At 38.6% G+C, this 24681-nt stretch overlaps 2 protein-coding genes across 2 annotated transcripts in view; both read left to right on the top strand.

The window, feature by feature from the left end:
* Nucleotides 1-11244, top strand: part of ITGA1 (integrin subunit alpha 1) — a 77806-nt gene extending 66562 nt beyond the window's left edge. Inside the window, exons 25-30 of the mRNA XM_051641996.1 lie at nucleotides 507-620; nucleotides 2289-2393; nucleotides 3498-3602; nucleotides 4459-4551; nucleotides 6401-6517; nucleotides 7264-11244. Of these exons, the coding sequence (XP_051497956.1) occupies nucleotides 507-620; nucleotides 2289-2393; nucleotides 3498-3602; nucleotides 4459-4551; nucleotides 6401-6517; nucleotides 7264-7308 (579 nt within the window). The 3' untranslated portion in view covers nucleotides 7309-11244. The remainder of the gene's footprint in view (nucleotides 1-506; nucleotides 621-2288; nucleotides 2394-3497; nucleotides 3603-4458; nucleotides 4552-6400; nucleotides 6518-7263) is intronic.
* Nucleotides 11245-20374: 9130 nt separating this feature from the next.
* The window catches only part of ITGA2 (integrin subunit alpha 2), a 68002-nt gene continuing 63695 nt past the window's right edge, over nucleotides 20375-24681 (top strand). Inside the window, exon 1 of the mRNA XM_051642394.1 lies at nucleotides 20375-20459. Coding sequence (XP_051498354.1) covers nucleotides 20414-20459 — 46 coding nt within the window. The 5' untranslated portion in view covers nucleotides 20375-20413. The remainder of the gene's footprint in view (nucleotides 20460-24681) is intronic.

A 24681-nucleotide genomic window follows, 5' to 3' on the forward strand; every position in this document is an offset into this window, starting at 1 on the left:
GCAGTCTTGCTCAGAAGGGGTAGCAACTTACAGAATACATCCTGTGATCTTCTTGGGAAGGAGCAGAGAGGGCTGCTTCCTCATCACACCTCGGCAGGAGCCAGCAGAACTCACCACTGACACAGTGGCTCCTATCCCATATTAAATAATTTTGGGAACTTTATTAAGAATGAAAATGAAATTACCTTATATAGAAGTCTCAGATTATAAAATGATGCAGTAAACAAGATAACAAGAAGGAATTTATGTCAAAACAGCCCCTTTCATCCTGGTCATTTGATTTCCTTCAATAGAGCATTGTAGTACCAAAGAATGTGTCTGTCAATTCACAACAGGATGTTATCAGGCGGAAAAGCAAGAGTTCATGGCACCACTTTTTGCATAAATGACTGTGGAAATGTAAAAAAACACAGAAGAGAAAAACACAGAAAGGAAAAAACTTACACTCAAATACCAACAAAATAAGGAAAGTACTAATCAAAATTTTTTTCTTTTTTTTTTTGTAGATTGAAAAAGGCGAACACTTTCCAATGCCAAATCTCACACTGCAGATCTTATTTCCCAATATAACAGCAGCCAAGAACACTCTTCTCTACCTTACTGCATTGTCACATTCCCAAGTAAGGATTTTGTATTTTTATGATTAATTTAAATTTAAATTGCTTGTTGCAAGAAACTGCAAAATGCAAACATTTGTGATTATTTCTTACTTCAAGGTAGATAATTGCTTTTAATCTATAAGACAAAATGCTGCAATATTAAGAGTATGTATAGAGGTGCAAAAGAAGATGGATAAATTTCCTTAAAAGGAAACAAGCAAATTTAAAATGGTGTTGAACAATACCTGGACTGTAACAAGGTTAATTTGATATATTGCCAAGTGATGAGAGTTCCAGACAGGGATGTGAGTGATAGGAGTTTCTTTCTCAGTTTTGCCTACTGAGCCTCAGGTTCCCACCATTGTCATCAGTGCTTATTGTGAATGCTCTAGTCCTGCTGTGTACACCTAGAGCTCAGTCTTCTGTTCAATCCTTTCTGTTATGAAATAAGCCTTCTTGCACATCAGCTTTTCAGCACTAGCAGTCCTCTGGCTTCCTCCTTGACTGAGGCACAGAGACATTTTGAAGGGGATGATAGGTAATATCTTTCAAATGCTCTTCACTGCACCCCTCGTTTGAGTCTTCCAAGTCACTCCTCCAAAGCAGTTGGAGGGTACCACAATTCCAGCAAGTCCCATAATTCTGGATCTGTAAATATTAAAACTAGAGCTATAGCAATAACTGGATGGCTGAAGGATCCAAATATTACTAATTGGTTACCTAAACCTCTTTTTTTTTTTTTTTTACCTTTCTCTCAGAAATACACAAACATGTATGCCTCCCCAAATATTTCACCTATTTTTAAGGTGTTGCACCACTGAAAAATAAACTAAATGGTTTAAATGAAATTTCAAGGTCCACTTTAAACAAACAAACAAAAATTTTAAAAATTCCCAAATATTTTGTGTTTAGAATAATAAGAAATTTTGACTGCTCTGAAATTCCTTTCGTCATCATTTTCATTCCTAGGCAATCACCACATTTGACCCAAGTTTGCACACAAACTCAACAAATCTGTGCTTTTCCTGTGGTATAATTCATCTACCACTACCTACACCCTAGTAATAGTTGTGTGCCAAAGTACACTGCAGGGGATTTGGAATCCTCTTCATGCTAGCAACCTGAAAGTGAATGGCCTGAATTAAAAAAGATTTCCCCACATGGAAGGCATGAAAGGATTTCCCAGCTGCCTTAGAAGGAGCCATGCGGGTCTAGCAGTGCTCCAGCACTCACTCCTCTCCCCGGGCACTGCAATGAGGGCTCCTGAATCCTGCATGTAACCTCCCCATCTACTGGCTAAGGCATAAATTTGTGGACTCCTGTCCAAAAGCTCTTCAGCTATTTTAATAGCCAAGTCTTGCTGGTTCATGTAGTGGTTGTCTTGCAAGGAGCTCTTGTTCACTTCTACAGATGTTTAAGTATCTGGATAGAGTTTAGGTCAAATGATCTCATATAAAGTTCATTTGTTGTTTGAGTAATGAGACTTTGATACTTACACCATCTGAATTTCATATTACGTACTCTTACAATATGCAGTTTTATTGCATTTAGTGGTTAGTAAATGTTATTAATGTTATTAAATAAATGTTATTAATTATTATCGATGCTGGCTTGTTTCCAGAGAATTTTTTGTTGGTTATCAATTGGATATTCAGACAATAAAAGTAGTATTTGTATTTCTGCTAACAGAATGCCATCTGCCAAACCAGTTACCCTGTAGATCCCTTGAAAATTGGCAATGGGAAACCATTTGTGTTGACAAAAATAAAAGAACCTACAAAAGATACAATTATGGTAAGCCTAAATATAATGTATGTATATTAAGTCCAGATATTAACCAGAACTTTGAGCTGAGTACTTCTGCAGTCAGTACATGTGTCTTTCAAGCTGTATCCTATGGGAGTTCACTTTGTCTTAAAAAAATCTTGATGTAGGCTATCTATAGTTTTAATTTGTCTACAAAACTGTATGTGAAACTAAATTCCAAGTGTTTGTTTTGGCTTTGTCGGGGGTTTTTATATTTAGCAAATGGGTACATAAGAGTAGCAGACTTAACAGCTGAGTAAATCTTCACCTTCTATATCTCCTTTGTAATTAATGAATAGTAACATTTGTAAAGCTTCTCATCTCCCTTGCAACTTTTTTAGAGATCCAGGTGAAAATAGTTTCAAATGCTAGCACTCTGATCTGACAGATTTTCTGTGAAACTAGTGAATGTCATTGGTGATCCCATTTGGAAAGGATTAGTCTCTCACATTTAGATGGAAGGGTTACGAAGTGATTTTGGTGCTATAGTTACATTAGCATGGAGGCGGAAAACCATCCTGCTCCCTCTTCAGCACAGAGGTACAAGTTGAGTTTCTGATCCAAATGAAACCATGAGAAGAGTATTCTGTAATGCTTATCATAGTCCTTCGCAGAGGTGATAAAGCTCTAATCTAAGGAAATGTTTCCAAAGTGTTGAGCATAATTCTGCTGCTCTCCCAGCTAGCAAGTGATACTGAGAAGTAAAAATACTTAAGTTTTCACACACACATTCTACCCTGCTTGAAAGGATTTGAAATTATCATGAAAAACTGCAGAGAAACCATAGCTGCGTGGCGGAAAAAGTACTTGCTGTTACAGGCAGTGCCTCCCTTAGGAGTTCTGCTGACGCCTTCTGCTGCATACCTAACAGAGGTTCCCCAAGGCTAAGTGAGTCTGCAAAAACTGAGTCTATTCTACCACATCATTAATAGCTCATTTTATAGACTGTAGTGTCATTTTTACATAAAAAGCCCCACTTTAGTATTGATGTCATAGTAAGTCTATATTTGTATATACAGTAGTTTACATGTTTCTGTTTTAGTAATGTGAAAAGTCTCTTCCTACTAATTTCTGCTCGTGCCTTTTAAATAGGACTGTGATACATACAGCTGTGCATCTATTAATTGTGCCCTGGTCCCATCTGACATATATCAAGTGAATGTTTCATTAAGAGTATGGAAACCTACCATCATAAAAGTAAGTAAATTCCACTTCTATCCAGAATACTCTTGGGTCTGAGAAATTTAAGGCGATGTTTCTGGTGTCTATTAAAATTATTTATTTGTTTTTCTTAAGTGTCCAGAGTCTCCTAGTATTTGAAATAACTTCTCTTGCTATTTTAAAATTTCCTCAAAACTAAGTTACATGCATTTTATTATCCTTAGAGTAAGTACTTAGAATTAGCAGAAATTTCAAAATATGGCAAGAGGACTTATTATTTATTCTGTATTTATGGTCCTTTTTTAAATAGTTAGTTATGCATCCACAAATTCCAATTCAGCAGATGTAAGGCAGGGTACATAGAGGCATATAATTTTAAAAAAAGTTTTAATCTAGAAAGATTTCTCAAGTCTATAAAGGTTTTTTTGATCAAAAAGACTGAAGGAGACTCCACCTGAGAGCACACCTGAGTATTGTCTGATGGTTATAACACTGACCAGCCTGTGGTCTCTTTTGCTCAGCTGATAAATTTCTGATACTGAGTTCCTGCTTTGTGTCTTAGTTTTTCTCTGGAAAATGATAGGACAGGAAGGGATATACAGCAGAATTTTAGAAAGTTTGATTCTATCCCTGTGGCTAAATTGTATTCCAGGACCAATTAGTATTTTTTTGAAATCTCAGCTCTGTACTCTTTCAAAGCTGTATTGCTGTCCTGCATACAGCGATGTTTGTGCTGAAGGTAACACATATGAGCAGCTTCGCTGATTTTTACATCTTTCAGCATCTCTCAGAATTTTGGTATTAAGTTTTGCTTTCACCCTTCTCATTTCTACGAAGGTTTCTAATTCAAAATACCTAATTATAAACCATAACCATTTCTCTTTTGTTCCAGGCAAGTGTTCACAGCTTAACCCTTGTTGCAAAAGCGTTACTTAGGAGTGAGAACTCATCACTGATTTTGAGAAATGACCATCAAAAACTGGAGGTACGAACATGATAATTCATGGATTTACACTTCATAGAATTTATTCTGCTACTGAATAATTAGTTTTCATTCATTACTAGTGAAATGATTGTTATCTGTTGTGATGCATTATCCTACTCTAAAGAAAAGTAATTTCATACTGCAGTAGAAATGTCAAACTAGTCAGATGATGATACTAAAATCCCATTACCCACCAATGTAGCTGGGTGAGAAAAGTATTTCTGCCTGCTGCAGTATGCTTCCTGCCTCTAAGTAAATTAAAAGCATAATTAAAATTATGTTAAGGAATCTGTAGCCTTTGAAGAACTGTTGTGGGGCATTCAGAAGTGATCTTACTTTGTACCTTGTATTTTATATATACCTGTTGGAGGGGGTCCAGAGAAGGGCCACCAAGATGATCAAAGGCCTGGAGCACCTCTGCTATGAAGACAGGCTGAGAGAGTTGGGGCTTTTCAGCCTAGAGAAGAGAAGACTCTGGGAACACCTTATAGCAGCCTTCAAGTACCTGAAGGGGCTACAAGAAAGATGGGGAGGGTTTTTTCATCAGAGAAGATAGTGATAGGACAAGGGGTAATGGTTTTAAGCTGAGAGAGGGGAGATTTAGGTTAGATATTAGGAAGAAATTCTTCACTGTAAGGGTGGTGAAGAACTGGAATGGGTTGCCCCGGGAGGTTGTTGGTGCCCCATCCCTGGAGGTTTTTAAGGCCAGGTTGGATGAGGTTTTGTGCAACCTGGTCTAGTGGTAGGGTTCCCTGCTTATGGCAGGGAGGTTGGAACTTAATGATCTTTAAGGCCCCTTCCAACCTTAACAATTCTACAATTATATTATTCTATTTCTTTCTTTATTATTTCTTTCCACCTCATTACCCAGGATATATATTTGAAAAAGGGTTTTTATTTTCCACAAGTTTCCTGTCATTTTCTTAGGTAAGAAGGTATATAACTTTATAGTAATGGTGTCAGGTATAAACAGAAATGTCTTAAATTTTGTTAGATTTGTTATTTTTCCTTTAATAGCCTTTATTCCAACATGTTTGTATTGGTTAATGGATTGCTTTTCTGTAATAACTGGTAGATACAGGGGCTTATTTACTGCAATATACCTTTTAAATTAAAGTTTTGTTATGTGTTATCATTGTCAAATCTTCCAAAATTTAAAGCAAAGAAGTATCCAGTGTGAATTACATCTTGTCCTAAATAATCTTGGAAATACAAGCATCACAGCTCAACTATTGGCTAGGCTATTATTGGCTTTTCTAAAGACATAATGTCGAGTTAAATGTTTGGTGTTCAGCTCTTCAAAGCTTTTTTGAACTATAAAGTTGTGTCTCTAAAAAATTCTAAAGTTGAAATAACTGAAACCCCTATGAGGTCATGTTTATTTAAATGTGAATATTCCTTATTTCAGTTTAGTTTACACCAGATACACCTGTTTTAAAATCAAGTTAGTATCTACAAAGCCTTTCACACTTACTTAATGGGTTTATAATGCTGTTAATCACTGCCACCTTTCAGACTCAAGCACTGAGTGATGAAGAATATACTAATGAAGCTCCCTAATACACGCTTGAAGTACTCATGGTTTTGGTCTTGCATCCTTCATAACAACAGCTATTGACTTACAGCAGGGCCAACCTTCATGAAATGACTGCATTTATAAAATGCAAGGCAATATGTAGATGCAGGGTTTCACATTGAAGACAATTTCTTTTATACCTTCCTAAAAATTCCTGTACTTACAATGAAGTGGTACCTTGGAAAATCACTGAATGCTGATAGAAGTCGTGCTGCTCTGTTGATATTTTAGAAGGTCAAGTTAATTTTTACTTACATTTTGAACCCTTTGCAGACTATGATTAAGATTTCCAAAGAACTCCCACCAGGTACAGTCCCCTTATGGGTTATTCTCCTGAGTATCTTTGCTGGACTCTTGATTCTTGCACTGCTTATATTTGCTTTGTGGAAGGTAAGCTGCATGTTTTTGTCTTCATGAAAACGAGTATATTTAAATTTTCTGCCATGTCCTGATAATTAGAACTTCACAGACACTAATATTATCTAATAAAAAGAGTTAAATTTTGTAGAAATTACAAAATAAATAATAACATACATTTTTCTGATGTGTAACATGCATCCTAAACAACAGAAGCCTGTATTTTCGTTATGTTTTGAAAAGAAAAGTAAAAGTAGATTTAGAGCTATCAAAAGTTTATTTAGGGGAGTTTTTTATTAGCTTCAGCTGTAGCATTTGATAACTTGGTTTTCTCTTTGTGCAAGATGCTAAGCCTGTGGTCTAAGTATTGCCACAAGTGGGCACTCTTCCCCAAGCTCAGTATTTAGTTGATACTTCCGTTGGAAGGTTGTAGTTCTTCATGCATAATCTCTTCGAAAAAATGACAAATATAAAATAAAGTATATTTAATAAGTTGAGTACCGAATATTATTAAGCAATTTAGCCCTTGAAATTCTGTGAGCATAACAATGATTCAGCAATCACTCACTATATATTAACTGTACTACTTTTGTGTGCTGTCTTGTCATGTCTCTTTAGTTTTTCCGTTCCAGGAAAAACAATGTTGTACTTCAGTGATAAGACATGAAATGACATTTTACTGTACTGGAAGTACTGAAATAGTAGCACATGAATGCTACTGATACCAGTTTTATGCTTTGAGCAGTTCATAGTCACTTTTTTTTTTTTCTTTTCTGCAGGCTGGATTTTTCAAGAGACCGCTAAAGAAGAAAATGGAGAAATGAATTTTAAAAAAAAAAAAAAATCAGAAATTTTTGCTCAGGTCTGCCTCAAAAATGTCACTGTAAAATCATAAACATAGATATGCATACAGTGGTCACAATGTTTTCTAAACTCTGGTGCATTAATAAAAAAAAAAGCAGAACAAAAAGAAGCAAACCAAGAACACCTGCAAAGGAGTGGTGCAAAGGAAGAATAAACAGTCTTATTAGGTTATGTGATACTCAAGGACATGCCTTCCAGTTTTACTAATTTTTTGAGAGTAACTGAGTTCAAAGATTCTGAAGTTTTTTAATATGGAAAAAGAGTAATCATATTTTTATATACCTATGTATGTGGAATCATTTTTAATTCCAAATTATGCAACAAGTCAGCTTTTATGTAGCAATCCCAGTCTTTTTTATCAACTTACAATTTTCAAAAGGAAAAAGCATGATTTCCAAAACTTCCTCTGTATGTCAGTTCTATGAGATCAGACTCTGTCTGTGAAGTAGAATATGCAAACTTTTAGAATGCACCAAATACCATATGGTAACAGATGTAATGACAATTCAGAAGATAGAAGCATGTGCAGAGTTTTGAGTGAAAATTACTGAAATACCTTGGACTTCACTTTCTGCTCATTTTAGTGTGTCCAGCTGAACCCAGGATATTCCAAGAAAGATTTTTATGGTCAAGTGGACCACAAAGGATTGATCCATTAAATTATGTAACTTTTCAAACTTAAAACAGATTTTTGGCAGGCCTAAAAATGCATGCACAAAACATTCAAATGCATCTGATTGTAAACTGTACTCAAATAAGGAGGGGCACAATTTTATCTGCAAATTGAAATGTCCATCTTTATGTAGAGAATGCTTAGAGGTACCCTGAAGGTTTGTCTCTTGTATATCTTGGAGTAGCCAGGAGGGTGCTTCATAAACTGTCACTGTAAATTTATTGCGAAGCTATTTAATCCAACAAGTTTAAAGTAAACAAAATTAAATAAACATAATTTTAAAAAGAGCACAGATAGGAAACTCAGCACTAGCAAGCTTCTGGTATTGTAAGTTACACCTCATCTATGTTATTTATGAGTTTAAGAAATGATGAAGAACTTGCATACTAAATAAGCACTTAACAAATGATGTTTATTTTGTGTCAAAGATCAAAAGTTTGTGAGAATACACTGAAATCTAGATAGCAAAAGATTTCTGTAAATCTGTTTAGACTGTTCAGTTTCCTCCTGTCTTTCACACATTTATTTTCCTGCCACAGGGATCTCTCCCTGGGGCTCTTGGGCTGTATCTAGGCCTTGAGAGCTTCCTATATCGCTTGCAGCCACACACAACTAACTGCAGTGGAGGCATGTTGGCAAAGTGCTATGGTGCCTCAGCATGCAATGACTCAATATTTATTGCCAATAGATCAGAAAATGTTGATAAGGTGTACTAAGTTCTGTAAGATGCATTTGTTTGCAGAAAAGCTTTGCCTTGCTAAGGAAGCCAGGAAAATCTCTTCCTTTTGGTACAAATGTCACTGAAAAAAACTCAACAATACAGTTTTCCAATAGATTTTAACTTAGCACTGACTTTATAGCAATAGCTTAAGAAGCAATAATGTATGTTACAAAGACGACTTTTTTTTTTTCCCATTAATAAGACAGCATAGATTGGGCTGAACATGCTGGCAAATATAAAGCTAATGGTGTGCCAGAAGGTGCTTTATTGTTTAAAAGACGCTGTCACTCTAAAGTCCCGTTTATCCAGTTCCTAACGTGGAGAGAGTAGTTACAGGGAAAGGCTGAGTCTTATGTGAATGCAGCAAGTAGGATTAAGTTTGAAAGTGTTTGCAGTTTCTCCTTGTGTCTGTGGGAGAGGTGGTTACTTCATAACAACAGTCTGCTGAAGGTAGCAGATGACTCAGAGGAGAGGGCAAAACCGTCTGTGGGAACACAGTGGGTGGCTGTGCTTAGCGGAGCTTGGGAGAGCCACCAAGTTGGCGGATTTGCTTGCTGTGCTCGCCTGCATGCCTGAAAGCAGTCCCAAACCCAAGGGATAGGAGGCAAGTTGCCTTGGTTGTGAGCACAGGAGGAAGACCTGAATGCAAGCGAAGAAATTATGTAGAGGAGTTGTGGACAGAAACCCTGGTTCATTCATTGTGAAAACTAACTGGTCCTCGAAGAAAGGCACAAAATCTATTTGCTGACCAGCAAAGATAAGTTAATGCTTGCAGAGGTGTTTTCAGTCTGGTGTGAGATGCAGGTTTTATTTTAAGAAAATGTATGATTTTACCAATTTGTTTGAGAGGTTTAAATGGCACTTGTTGCCATAGCATCTGAATGCCTCAGAACTGTATATGTGTTTTCCTCATAGTATCTCTGTAAGGCATAGCACTGCTGTTACCCTATTACGGTTTTGTAAAAGAACAGAATTATGAAAGAATTGTGATTCACCTGTGAACACACAGAAAGTCTATGGTGACAGAGGAAATACTTACATTTATTCTTATTTGGCCAGTTTGTTAACCATGAGGTCATTTTTCCTGGCTTCATAAAATTACTCACAAGTTGTGCAAGCCACACATAATTTTTAAGCAGCATACTTTTATGTGTTTAAGTGTTTCACTTTTTAGTTATGATATACTGTTAACCAGAGCTTTTTACTCTTCTTGTGACATTTCATGTCTTATTTTAAAGCATCAGCCTAACTTATAAAATATGTCAATAGAACAGTCTTATTTCCCTACATAAAGACTATGCAAAAATACATAAGTATTTTATCAATGCAAAGTATGTTTGAGATCAGTGTTCCATTTTTTCTAGACTTCCTTTGCACTGTAAAAACTGTAATAAGCTTCATATAACCACACTGCTTTCCTCTTTGTCGTGATGCTTTCTCCTTTTTCATGTTTGTCCTATTTTCAGATGTTCATTTATAACAGCTATTTAAAATAATAAGTACATAATGGGGATATTAGTATAACATATTATTCTTACACAGGCTAACTTAACAAAATCATTATTTTTATCCTTATGAGCCTTTGCATGCTGCACTGCAAAAGCAGTATTTTACTGCTTTTCACTATATGCAACAGGAAATCCTACTGAAAGCAATATTGCGAACATCAGGAACATCTCACTGAAATTTTTTGGGCACAAAAAATATCAGAACTGCATGTAATTTGTTCCTACAAAAAGACACATCAGGGTTGCAATATGATTCTAATAACTAACAAGCTAAACATTTTTTTCATTGGGTGTATGAAGGGATCTTAAGCAATGGAGCAAGTCTGGCCCAGCTCAGTTCCTAACTCCAGCACTGAAGTGGTTAATCTTAGAGGGAATGGCAAGCTGTATTTCTATAGTGTGGAACTTCTCTGGAAAGGAGCAAGAGCTTTAAAACATCACTTCTGCTTCAATGTGAGGCTGTCCTAGAAGCTCTTGATCCCATACACAGTTTTAGAAGACTTAGAAAACAGCACCTACATTAGACCTGCTGTTTATGTTCTTGCACTTGTCTGGTGTCACTCTGGCTCTGCATTATGAACCCTTGCTGCAGGCCCCTTTAGCACGTATCCTGTGCTGAGTAATTTTAAGATGATGCTCCTCTATTGCAGAGCTTGAGTCAGGGGAATCCACTTTCAACTGGAGCCAAGGGTTTTCATCTCACTTGGTGTTGACAGGTTGGAGTTAGGACCACATTTATCTAATGGGTTCCACCTACTCTAATTGTTTTAATTTCTTGAATTAACTGTTGTATAGATGATGATCCCATGCAAAAATAAAATCAGAGCAGGAGAATGAGAATGTGCCATTGCTATTTGTACCACTGAACAGGAGTAAGAGGGAATTTGCATCCTTTTAAAGAAAATCACAATATTCTGCACAACATTTTCTTTTTCTTGTAAAATTATGATGTGTGTTTTATTGATTAAAAAAAAAATAAAGTCTGGTGAGCCTCCTTTGTAGTTTGTTTGCATTTCATTGACATAAGAATAATATAAAGGCATCTAAGTACCTAGAACCAAATTAATCTACCTGCCAACAGAAAGCTGTTGTAGAAATAAGCATTCTTGTACAGTGTAACATAGAGGAAAGGTTGAACGAGGTCAAGCTGTCAGAAATACTTTGCTATTAATTGTATGGAGTCTGTATTTATAGCCACATTTGAAGGCTTTTCATAGGACCATGTAACTTCTCATTTTCATGACATTCATACAGATTTGTTTTCATGGCATTTCATACACCAAAGTTGAAGTCACATTCATTCCTCTAATAATGTTTCCTGTACAAGTTACTCCTGTGGCCCATATAGCCCATTGTCCTGCATAGCTGTAAATGATTCACATCACCTTTCTTAATGCCTAGTAAACATCTGTATCAAAACTTCCTAGAAGACAAAGACTGCACCTTTTTTATCACAGTTAAAGTTTAGAAAACATTGCCATGTAATTACCTAACTGTTAATCTCATGAGTGACTGCTTCAATAGTGAGTCACAATACTCTAATAGTAACATCCTGTCTAGTCACAGGGGAGTGCTTACCAAATGTCCTACTCCGTATACATCTGATCATTAGAGTTTGCTGGACATTTTCCATTGGAGTATTTCAATGAAAATCACACAAAAAAGCCAGTTCTGTTTGGTTTTGGTTTAAATTGCTTTTCAATGGAATTAAAAATGAACTAGAATCAGTTTCCCACATCAAGAAGTGTAATAAAATATACCATTTGCACAAAATTGGATTTTGTGTGATGTTTTAATTTATTTTATTTTGGATAAATGATAAATTAATCACATTTAGCAGAAGCAGCCTTAACACTTCACAGCTGAAAGGCAATATCAGTCCATTTGGTGGGTGCAGTTTGAGCCCAAATAATGAAAAGTTATAAAGATAAAAGCATTGATGAAGTTTCAGTAACTGGCTGATAAAACAGTTTAGACAGCACAACTGGATTCTGTTTAAAGAAATGGATGATAAAGTGAGCTCGCTCTAATATAATCATGTTTTAATTACAAAGACTGAGGGCTGATGCCCGAGAGATACTGGACTTTGCTTATTCAGTCAATAAAAAGGGAGAGTAGAAGACCCTCAGGCAGATTTTTCTTCTGATTCTAGTACATGGGGGCATAGTGCATCTTTACTGCTTTTTCCCTCTCATGCACTGACCCTTCTTACCTTTTCCTTTTCTCAGTGTCATGAGTCTTCTCAGAAAGGACAGAGTTTTCTCAAGGGCTCACGGAATGTTGCACCTCCTAGAGATTTTCAAAGAAATGGGAGAGGCAGCAGAAGTAATCAAAATGGTTTGCATATTTAGATCAAGTGGGTAAATCGTCTTAGCACACTTTATCCCTCCCCTTCACATACTTTCTGTTCAATTTCAGTGGTAGCCATGGTAAAATCCCAATTCTCTGTTATGGTTCAGCTTGATTTGGTACTAGAAGTTAATATTTATTCCAAAGCTTCATGTATCCACTTCAGTATTACATGTGGTCCTTAAGGTTTATTCATGTTAAGGATGCCATTTTGATTCCTCCCATGGTAGTGGACTAGGGTCTCTCTCAAACAAAATCTTCTTCATATTGTGTTCTGTTACAGAGCCTTTTTGTCTTAACAGAGAGGATAAGATGAGAAAGAGATCTTTTCAATTTTCCCTAAAAAGCATTTGAAGTTTTGCAACTTTGCAACAGTAGACACAGTTTGGAAAAAAAAAAAAAAAATTCCTTTGGAGGAATTTTACACACAAATCTTGCTGAGTATTCTCATCTCATGGCCCCAGTGAATAGTCATTAATAGTTCACTTTCTTGTTTGCCAGTGCATAAAACCTCGCTGACATAACATAATGATCAGGTATCAATCATTTGACACTACGCCACAACAAATGCTATTACATTTCTAAAACTTCCACAGTTCAGCCAGAACTTCCCACTACCCTGTTATCCAGGAAAAAAAAAAAGATATTTTAAAAAAATAATAATAATCTGATAATATTATTGATGTAGGTTTTTAAACTCTCAGAAGCCTCAAAAACTACTGAGTTGCTTTTTCCCTTTATTTGAGGGATCTGTCAAAATAAATTCACGATCTCTGGCCTCCTTTATGTCATACGTTTCCAGTATTTAGAAACATGCCTGTTGTGCTCAGAAAACAGACATTAGCGAGTATATTTAAAGAGCAGTATCAGTCTTGTAATATACTGCTGCAACATAATATGTCCCTTCGTGCAAAGCCCCTTCAGGTCTCATTCCAGTTATGAAGGACTGGCCTGTTTGCACCCCCAAGAGAATTTTTCTCATAAGATGAGTAATATTTCTGCAATCTGGTAATGAAAACTTTTGTACAGCCAGTCAGCTAGTCAGCCCTTGAGCCCTTTACCACATTCTATCACTTACCCACCTGTCTGATAATTCACCTTTAAGTCATGCCAATGGTAAATAATGTAGCTAATGATCTGTCGAGAATAGGTCCAATTAAGCAGTTACATGTATACCAAAATTTTTTATGTTTTTATTTAGCATTATTTTTTATTAGCATAGTATGTTTAAGCTGCAAAGAATCTAAGAAAAGGAAAAACAAACAAACAACCAAAACCACAACTAAATGAAACAAACAAGCAACAAAAACAAAGTAATGTATTAAGTCTTAAATTAATTTCACCTAATGAATTTAAAATTCAGTGTGATAAAGTGGGAATTGTTAAGGGAGTCAGGTTTGCTAAATAATGCCTACCAAAGTCACATGAGCTAGGAGACAGGGAGGGGATGCAGAATGAGGTCATCACAATTAAAGAAGTGGTCAAAGACCTACTACACCACTCAGACACACACAAGTCTATGGAACAGGATGGGCTACAGCCAAGGCTGCTGAAAGAGTTGGCAGATGTGATTGCCAGGCCACTTTACATTATTTACCTGAAGTCCTGGCTAACTGAGGAGGTCCCAATGGACTGGCGGGTAGCAAATGTAACACCCAGCTATAAGAAAGGCGGATTTGGAAAAGTATAGACTTGTCAGTCTGACCTTGGTACCAGGGAAGGTCATGAAGCAGATCATCTTGAGTGTCATTAGAAGACATACAGTGGACAACCAGGGGATCAGGCCCAGTCAGCATGGGTTTATGAAAGGCAGGTCCTGCCTGATCAACCTGATCTCCCTCTATGACCTGATGACTCAACTGTTGGATGAGGGAAAGGCTGTGGTTCTTGTCTATCTGGACCTCCAAAAAGCATTTGACACAGTTCCCCATAGAACTCTCATAAAAAGCCTGGCTGCTCATGGCCTGGATGAGCACATGATCTGTTGGGTCAAGCACTGGCTGGACACTCGGGCCCAAAGAGTGGTGGTCAGTGGAGTCAATGTGGGCTGCATTAGCAGTCTCTCATACATGGCCACATTTTTGAAGATCACAGGTGAATGGCAGTATCTATTTACTGGTTACCTTATTTTCAATTAGTGTAAGTGCCCAATGGCAGGCACAAGGAAAGAATCAGGAAATAAATGCATATACTCTGTGCTAGGTCAGACACAGTTTGGTTAAAACAGTTTGTAATGTGTGATTGTGTGCTGGTACATCTAGAGTTGGAGGTAGGAGCAAGACTGGAAAGTGATATACCTATTGCTGGGGATATGACACCCACATTATATTCCTTTTGAAGGTTTGAGATCTGTCTTAAATATCAATTTAATATTTATTTTTCAGAGGAGAGCTTCACTTGAAAGGACATGAATGTGATTCCTGAAGGACTGTTCATGCGATCAGAACACTGGCATAGTTGTCCTTGCCTGTAGTGAATAGGAGCATTAAACTACGTACACCTAGTGTGTTTTCTCCCTAAAATTGTCACTTCTTTTATATTCAATCCCATTTAGTCCCTCCAAGTTTCATGTTACCTGGTAAAGAAATTAAATGCGTGCTGACCCATCTGGCTTTCAAACATGCTGCCATGGTCTGTGTTGAGTCTTGTCATCTCTATTAGCACTTTCCTGTTCACCTTTAACAGGTTTTGTGGAAAACAGGTTACTTCATTTAAAATTTTTACTCTGGGATAGCTTGTGTAACAAGGTAGGTTACTCTTGATCCCCATTTAAGGAAACCAGCTTCTCAAAGTTGATTTGGATAGTTTTCAGAGTGTTTGAGATGGGAGGTATTGAGGCAACTCCAATTATTTTAAACCAATCTACCCTTTGTCTGCTTTTGTAACCCATCTGCATTTTACTTTGTGTCTGTCTGTGTGTGTATACTGGTTTTCAGCCACACCAACCCCTGACTGGCTCCTTACACTCTTGTGTAAGTACTAGTGCCACCAAAAGAAGTGGAGTTGGGAATGCACAGGTAGACAAAGTGGAGATTGAGTCCAGAATTAATTTGGTTAAAAAGCACAGCCAAAGAGTGAGACAGAAAGAACAGGCAACCTCAAACTCCTCTACCTTGTCACTTTTCAACTGTGAACAGTAAGCTCAGACACAGGCACTAGCCATGGGTCTTGGTTTGCCTCACACGGGGCGTGCATCTGTGTGTGTCTGGGGAGGGGGCTTGACATATTACTTTGCACATTAGCCTACATATTCCACGTTACCTCAGGTGTCTGACACACTAGTCCTTGTGACATATGTGACTGTTTTTCCCAACAAGTCAGCGGCACAGGTATTTCTGAAACCTCCAGAGGGAGTCTTCCTGCCTGAATTAACTGTCCACACTTTGCATGCAGAGACTTTCAAAGGGAAGCAAGACTACAGAGTATTTTTAGCTGTCATTAATCTTCTGCACTCTGTGAAGATTTCCAGCAGGGACAAGCAGCTATCTTGTTAATAATACAATACTAAGAATACAGAAATATATCTATTAAAGTCAGATCAAGCATGTCCTACTCAGTAGTGACTTGGAATTAAATAATAGAATAAGGTAAACATTAAAAATAACCAATCTTTATACAATCTGTCTTATTATAATTAAATCAATTAAATACAAAACTAAATTGTCCCAATCGCAGAATAACACAAAAGAACCAATACTGCATCAGACCAAAGGTCTATGCAGTACCAAGTATGTCAGCCAAAGCAGATACCACGGGAAAAGGATAAGATAAAAGCATGCAGGCCACCAGCTTCTCTTAAGCACTCTTCCAGCCCCAGCCTTTTTGGCAGATCAAGGTCTTCATAGGCTGGGGAAGTTTCAATGTGTTTAACAAACCTTGGTGTATTTCCCATCCCTGACCTTGACTGGGAGCACAGGTTAACTTCAAACATCAGCCTTCCTACAGCACTGTGATCTGGGAGAAGGATTGTCTCCTGTTCATGCTGATCTCACAATGTGTTAGCTTAATCAGACAACTCTCCCCCTGTATTATAAAAGACAGAGTACAACCGATCCCTTTAGCCTGATTCATGCCCCTTTTAGTACATATTTACTATATCCTTTTAAAAGCAGTCCTGATTTATTTAATTAGTCTTTCTATTGAGGTCATTCGCCACCTTCCTTATTGTGTTTCAACTTTTTCTAGTTCTACGTAGTATTTTGAGATGATTGAGCCAAAATGGATAAACTGTTGAGAATCTGTGTTTTGCTCAGTAGCATAGTGAAGTGCTGGTTTATTCTTTGGTCATTGCCTAAATAATTCCCCAAATCTCGTTTGTGGGGGTTTTTTTTACCTTTTCCAGTTTAATACTGAAACTGAATTATTACTAATGTCTAAACTACATCCTCACAGCTAATTTTAACATTTCCTGCATATATAAATAAATAAATAAATAAATATCAGTTTATTGTTTTTTTCTTTCACATAACACTTGTGTTGCAGACATCAAACGTCTGCCAAAAAAACTTGAGATTTGGTAGCCCTTCCCTCTAACATCTTCAGACAAATCACACTGAAGGAGTGATTTGGAGCTGTACACCTTGGCCTCCCTGTGGGCAAATTACATCACCTTTATAAGAGCCCTTCCCAGAAATACATTAACAAAACACACCTCAGTTTTGCATACCACAGAAACTCTGAGTCTGTGGCCACCCCTCACTGGTGACAAAAAGGAAAATACCGAAATATTTTTATGAGAAGGCTGGCATTAATTGCACATTTTGTTGTTACATTAAAAAGCTAGAATAGCACACATTGGTTGCAAAATCCCACAATAAAATGGATTATTAAGTATGCTTACACTAGAGTATCTTTCCAAAATCAAGTATTTTTGCCCAGCTCCCCTGCACCCTTTCATTTTTCTTGAAAGCAAACCTTCTTTCTTATAGCAACCTTTTTGTAGTGAAACTGATCAAGTTGCTTGCTTCCCACAATCCTTATCATGAAGCAAGCTCATTTGGCCCTTACCAACAAAATAATGTCTTCTGAAGTGCAAGTAATAAATATTTGCATAGAACCAAGCTTGCAAACTTTGCAAACCAGCTCAGGCAGATACAGCATTTTTGGCAAGTGTCCCTGTGATCACTGACAAGTGGATGCTACAGAGTGCTGTAAAACACATCCTTAAACAATAAAAACATGTAGAGCAAAGGGTGTGTATCAGGCCCCTGTTTTCAATTGCAAAGATAAAGAGCATTAACCAAACTGCTCTCTAAATTTATTTTTTTTAATCATTGTAGGTGAACTATAATAAAGAGGAATTTTTCTGAATAATTGTAATATGTATAAAATAGCAGAAGAGAGTCAAAAAGGTAAAATACTGCACAATATAGAAAATCTGGATTTCTATAATATGCAATATGCAGTTCAGGATTATATGAGGGGCTTGTTTTAAAAAAAATGCCTAATAATCCTTTTAAAACTGAAGTATTCATACAAGGGAATGCTGTTAAATAATACAATAATTCTCACAGTATTTATTCTCCTATGACCTATTCTTTGTAGATACAGACTAATATTGGTCTGAAAAGCAATACCCTGGGAGAGAGCCTTTGTGTGTGAGAAACTCTTTTTCAACATTGTGTCTGGATGAGGAAGAAAGTTTCGTATCCTTAGGGTGTATTTATAATTACAATGATGCAACTGAATCAAAGACATTGTTTCTTAGGAAACTGAGAAATCTTACTGTGGTGGTTAGTTAGGGTGGGGCAGAGGGAGATTCCAGGTTTATTTAATCTATTAAGAAACCTTTTTTTTCTCTGTGCTGTGAGGTGGTTTTTTTGCTGTTGCTGTTGTCCTTTCATTAGTATCAATTAATTAGTGTTCTTCTTCCTTGTGGAAGTGTAGATTTTCCTCCTTGTCCAGAGCTGCATGCTTATTTTTACACTCAGCACAGACAGGAAGATAAGCAGCTGGAGCTGCACTCTGGATCACACTGGATAGCACTTTGTACTGAAGCTGTGAAGCTGATGTTTCAGCCTTCCGTAGCTGCACCTTGAAGTGTGTGCAGGGCTTCTGTGACGCCACGAAGAGAAAACCCAGGGAATGCACTGAGAGACACATGAGTCATTTCTAGTAATTCATTGACCAAAGGTTTGAGAGCTCGGAAATGACAGTGCCTTGGGAAGTGCTCACAAACAGGGAGTTCATGTGCAAGTTCATGCATTGGGATGAGTAACACATCTGTGGGTCCTAAAAGAATAAATCCACAGAAGAAATCAATGTAAATTGTACAGAGACAGGCTCCTGCTGTACTTCCATCAATGAACTTCATGTCCTGGTGGAGCTTTCTTAAACTACACTATGTCATGAAGAACAAATATCCAAAGAGATACCCTTAGAACAATCCTACCTGTCGACAGGCCCTTCATTTTAATTTACAATTCAGATTCAGAATGTTAAAAAGAAGTAAGAATCTAAGTGCTACTTTTATAGCACTAATGCATGAGACCTTATAGCAGCCTTCCAGTACCTGAAGGGGTCCGATAGGTTACAGGGCATGTAATGATAGGACAAGGGGTAATGGTTTTAAGCTGGAAGAGGGTAGATTTAGGTTAGACACTGGGAATAAATTCTTCACTGTGAGGGGGGAGAAGGGGTGCAGAGCCACTGGCCTAGATTGCCTGGAGTAGTTTTGGATGCTCCTTCCCTGAAAGTGTTCAAGACCAAGCTGGATGGGGCTTTGAGCAACCTGGTCTAGTGGAAGGTGTGGCTGCTGTGGCAGCAGTTGGAACTAGGTAATCTTTGAAGTCCCTTCCAATCCAAACCCTTCTACAATTCTATGAAATACAGTGGTCTCTGCCAAACACAAAGGATCATGACCTAGATGCTGAGAAGGGGAAAGGAAGCATTTCTATTCCAATTTTCCAGGCAAACTGTCTTTTTCATCGCTATGATAATGCCAAGAAGTTGAAAATTATTCAGCAGAAATAGTTACAAAATAGAATACATCCAATATGAAAAGATAATGCCACAGATTTTAATATTTACCAGAACTGTGGGATGGAGAAAATGAGTGCTTCCCTAATACTCTGAATATAAAGTAGTCCAACAATGCTGATGAGGCTAGTTAGGCTGAAAGCTGCACAGCACACAGGTACCGTGCACTTGGCACTTCTGATTTTCTAGCAAGTTGAAATCCTCATGTCCTAATTTTTACAGGCTTCAATTCACATTGTCTGCCTGGATATTGGCCTGGCAGCTGTCATAGGCAGTACTTTGCATAGGCAGTACTGCCTCACCATCACCGCCAACTTCAGATCAGTTTTGTGGCAAGGTTCCTGGATCCTGTTGCATTCCTGCAGAGCTGAGGACATATTCTGCAGGAATTTCATTTAAAGGAGAAGGTGCAGGCTCAGCGTCATTAAACGTGCAATTTAACGCTAGAGGAAGACAGCCACTCGACACTGTCACATAAATCCACCACGACTCTGCATTTTTCCGACTAGGAAAGAGGCATTCCCACCCCTCCAAAGAATTGTCTCAGGGTACGCGGGATGAAGGGATTGAAACTGGGAGAAAACCGAGAGGCAGGAGACTGCCGGGACCCTGCAGAGGAGCACGGCCGGGGGGTGACGGGACGGGGGACGTGCTGCCTCCGGCCGCCCCGCTCCCGCGGCGTGCAGGGGGCGTGGAGGGCTGGGGGAGGGGGAGGAGGAGGAGGAGGAGGAGGAGGGGTATTTCGGGGCGGCGAGGAGCAGGTGGCGCTCAGTGCCGCTCTGGGAAGAGGCCAGCTCGGGAGCGGCACCGCTCCGGCCTCCGCACCGCATCGCGCCATGGGCTCCGCGGCCGCCGCGCTGCCGCCGCTGCTCCTCGCTCTGGGTACGTCTCCCCGCTCCCTCCCGGAAGATCTCTGCGTTCTCTCTGGGTCGATCTCCTCGCTCTCTCCGGGAAGGTCTCCCGGCTCCCTCTGGGTCGCTCTCCCCTCCGGTGCGGGGCGGGAGTTGCGGGGGGCGGCCCGGCTGCGGCCGGCGGGGAGGGGGCAGGGGCGGGCGGTGGGTACGCGGCTGCGAGCGCTTCTTCGGTCTCTGGGCCCGAAGCGTGCGTGGCTGTGTCTGTGTGAAGGGCGATGCATCGGCGGCGTTTTCAAAGCAGGTTAAACCCCTAAACTCCTGGATTGGCATGGAGTTCACCTTTCCGTAAAATGGAGTGTGTGTGTACGCTGGGCGGGGAGGGAATGGGTGCAGTTTGATGTGTGAATTTATGGTTATATGGTGATTATGAGTTTTTAATTATCGTCTTTATTGTGAACACTGTTCCTAATTTGCAGGAGTCCTCTAGATCTGTTCCCACTCTGTTGGGCAGATGTGACTCCTTGGAAACGGAGAGGGAAACTTGAACCATCTTCTCCTTCCCTTCTCTTGGCTGACTAAATTACCATTACATGTATTTTCCTGGGAACTATAAGCCATCATAGTCACTTGCCACGAGCAAATTCCCAAGCACTTTCGGAGTTTGAATATTGCTATATACTCTCTAATTAGCAAGTCACTGAAGAAGCAGCATAAAAATGATTTTTCACTGATGAGCTGTTCCGACTTGTTCTTTCAGTAACTATAGCAAATGCCACAGTGGAATGTGCGGCTGCAGGGTATGAAATCAAATACAAAAATATTAACCTGTGATGAGATATACAGTATACAGACAATCTAGTAAATTTCTATTAAAATAATAAATAATAAAATATCAATGAGCAAAACATTCACTCTGCACTTTTGCTTAACCACATCCATTGTTCTCCTGGTTACTGTCACTGCACAACATGACCATTAACATCTGTAATTCATGGAGTCTTAGGACATGCGAAGGTTCGTAGAGCAGTGCTGAAAGCAGAAGATAAGGACTGATTGTGATAGGAGGAGTCTCTGACAAAAACACTGACAGAAGTGGGATAGGTCTGCCTTGTTCTGGCACTGTCTATGATTTGTCTTCATTTATACAGTTGAAAGCTGTCACAATTTTTATTTTGGATGTATTGTGACATTTGAAGTTAGTGGATGTAATTGCTGACTACTCACTTAGGCCTTTCTGATCTTGTAGAGGTAGGAGGGAAAAGGAAGTTTAAGGATGGGAGCATTTTCCCTCAGATGTGGCAGTACTGTAACAGGTCTCCCGTAATATTTTTCAAACTAATTGAATTCTAATGAACTGTTTCACTTTCAAAGGTGGCATCCTTGAATTTAATTGAGCTAGCTTAGCTGAGATAGTCAATACTTCAGGTTTATTTTAAACTTGATTTTTTGTCAGTACATTCATTTTCATCTGTATTAAATGGAATGCATAGATGTATTGCTTTCTTGTGTCTCCAGATTCAGATAAGAGTAATACAATGGTTAGCAAAGGTGTGGGTTATTCATTGTTGGTGTGTACTTGTGTGTTTGGCACATTACTAAGGCTTTGTAGATGCTACAAGAAAAAAGGACTAAAAATGCAACAGAACTACCATTTTGATAATATGACTTTGCTACCAATCTTGTTACTTGTTGACCAAAAAGTATATAGCACACAGAAACAGATTATGTTAAGAGGAATAACCATAAGTGCAGGACTTAGTCAGGCAACCTGTACAATAAAGCCTAATGCTTTCTCTTGTAACACACTGCTCTTAGATGCTTATAGACTTGCCACATCTTGTTCTTCAAATTTACATTTTAAGCACACAAGTTTTTCCTTAGCTTGTTCCTAAAAATCAAGGCCAAAATAGCCCAGCTGTTTCTGAGAGTGAGACCAGTGGAAAATACAGTAGCTTTCCTGGGCTCAATTCTGGTAACATTTTCTTTGGAAAACTCTAGTGCCCTTGTGCTTCAGATGAGATATTTGAAATTGGGCAGGAAGGAACTGTTTGCATTGTCTCAAAAATATACCTAAATTTGGCCAAGTAAAAAATCTTTGGAAAATGGCATTCCTCTGGGAATAAATCTATTTTTATCAGCTTGATTCTAACATAAATTCCAACCTTGGTGTGAAGCTCTGTCAGACTTTCTCTACTATTGGAGTTGTAGTGGGGTGTAGCTGTTTCTGTGAGTTCTAGGTCTACATCTGCAAGCATAGAAACTGTTGTGTTTACACATTATTTGATACATTTACAGCAATATCTGTTGTTGTTAGAGGCACTCTGCTTTCCAGTTTGGTACTGGATCCTGGTCTGCTTATTGTCCGTAATTCATTAGCTGATTGCTGGACTCTGGGGGAATCAGGTTGTTCTCCCTTTTATAAGAATAATTCACTTCAGCATCACATCTCAAGAGATGGTGTTGTCCAGGAAGTGGGATCTATTACCTGGTGTGCAAGAAGCCAGTCCACACAAAGAGTTGAGATACTTGTTTTAATATCCAGTTCTGCACAGAAAAGGGAGCAGGGTGGTATTCCACAAAGCTAGATCAGCTTCCCAAAAGACAAGGGCTACTTTTATACACAGCAACATGTAAAGTTACTTTATCTCTTACATATTTTATCACTTGTATACATGATTGTTTTAACTAGTTCTTCAATTTCATTTCAAGTGCCAGTGCTTAAAAATTTTACTATGCACACTCAAAGAGTAGGGGGCTTGTTAGCAGGGGTCCCTCCAGCCTATGGGAGGGTATTTTAGTATGCTCATAGTAAATTAATATGCTGATTAGATGTTAATATGGTGCATCCAGTTAGTCAGTGTTTTCTACCTTGTGCTCAAGGCTATAGCCAAGATAAGTTGTGGGGAGTACTCCTTTCCATCCCTTTCATCTGTCTTGCAGGCTTATGTCTCAAGGACAGGTTGTTGACAACTTGGGTTGTGTTTTTCTCTAATTCTTGCAGTTTTAGTGCTACATAAGCTCTGTTTTTTATTCTTCATGTCTCTTTGTTCTCTTTTATGTGATTTTCCCCCAAAATGTTAGTTATTTCCATTAATGAAGTACATCAGTGCTGTTGGAGGGCAGTGCCAAGTGGAGAAAACCAAATGTAGTGTGGCCTCATCTCTACTGTCTAAGCAAGCTTTCATATTCAAGCCCATTATGCATCTTCTTCCAGCAACCAAAGACATGAATGATATAACTCTGATATGTTCTTCAAATCCTCACTCTGTGAAGCACACCCCCCTTTTTAACTCCGAAGTGAAAAATCACAGCTAAATAAGTATTATGTCTTTTGGGCTGCAGGTGTATGACTTGAGGCCTGCAAGTCCTCAAGACACCCCGTGTGACCCAGGCAGCCTGGAGGAGAAAGCTGCCCTGAGAGGAGGTTTCTGTCAAATGTTGGGTAGAATCCAGAATTGCCAAGTGTTTTCTGTTTGGTACATATCTGCCCTTAGCTGATGAAAAACTTATCCCGGGGACCTTGTTGGCAGTGGACTGTAGAACTTTATAGAGGGATACAAGATGACCCCACTAACATAGTCTTTTTCTTCAGATTACTTCTGTTTAAACTGGAATGAAGGTTGTTATAAAATGAGATTTTAAAGTTAGGAAGTTCCAGAAATAAGTTGGTAAAGTGGACTTGACTTTTCTGCGCATCAGTGCATCACACAGTCCCTTGGTCCATGTGCACAGATTTGCTACTATCACTGCCTGTTGACAGGGGAAGGTAATGTAACTCCTGCCTTGCTTAGTTCTGAAATTAGAAGGTGCTCTGTGAATGAGAAAGAGAAGTAGGATGAACAGAAAAGGATACTTTTTTCCCCTTGGAAAACTGGATTCTTTCTCTTCTTTTTTGTCACAAAAGCTGAATGCAATTTCAGGCGAGTCATTTAAATCAAATCTTTGACACGTGATTGGAGCTTTTGTGTTCCTCCCTTTCTCTTTGCTCAGCCAGGGGCTCTCAAAACTGAAGCTGTATTTTCATGATCTGGTTAAGGTGACCTGAATGTCGGGCAGATGCTGCAGGGACACTTTGTCCAGTACAGATTGTACATTCCCACCAGTTCTCCCCTGTCCTACCACAGGGGCTTAGTCTGGGACACAGGTCAGGGATTCACTTGCCTGAGTAATTTTTTCCCTTTTTTGGGCCAGGTTGGTTCTGGAGATGAGCTAAACTGATCCTGTTCTCTTAAGCAATTTATTTCTTAGTG

The sequence above is a fragment of the Apus apus genome, chromosome Z, assembly GCF_020740795.1.
Source record: "Apus apus isolate bApuApu2 chromosome Z, bApuApu2.pri.cur, whole genome shotgun sequence".
NCBI classification, from domain to species: Eukaryota; Metazoa; Chordata; class Aves; order Apodiformes; family Apodidae; genus Apus; species Apus apus.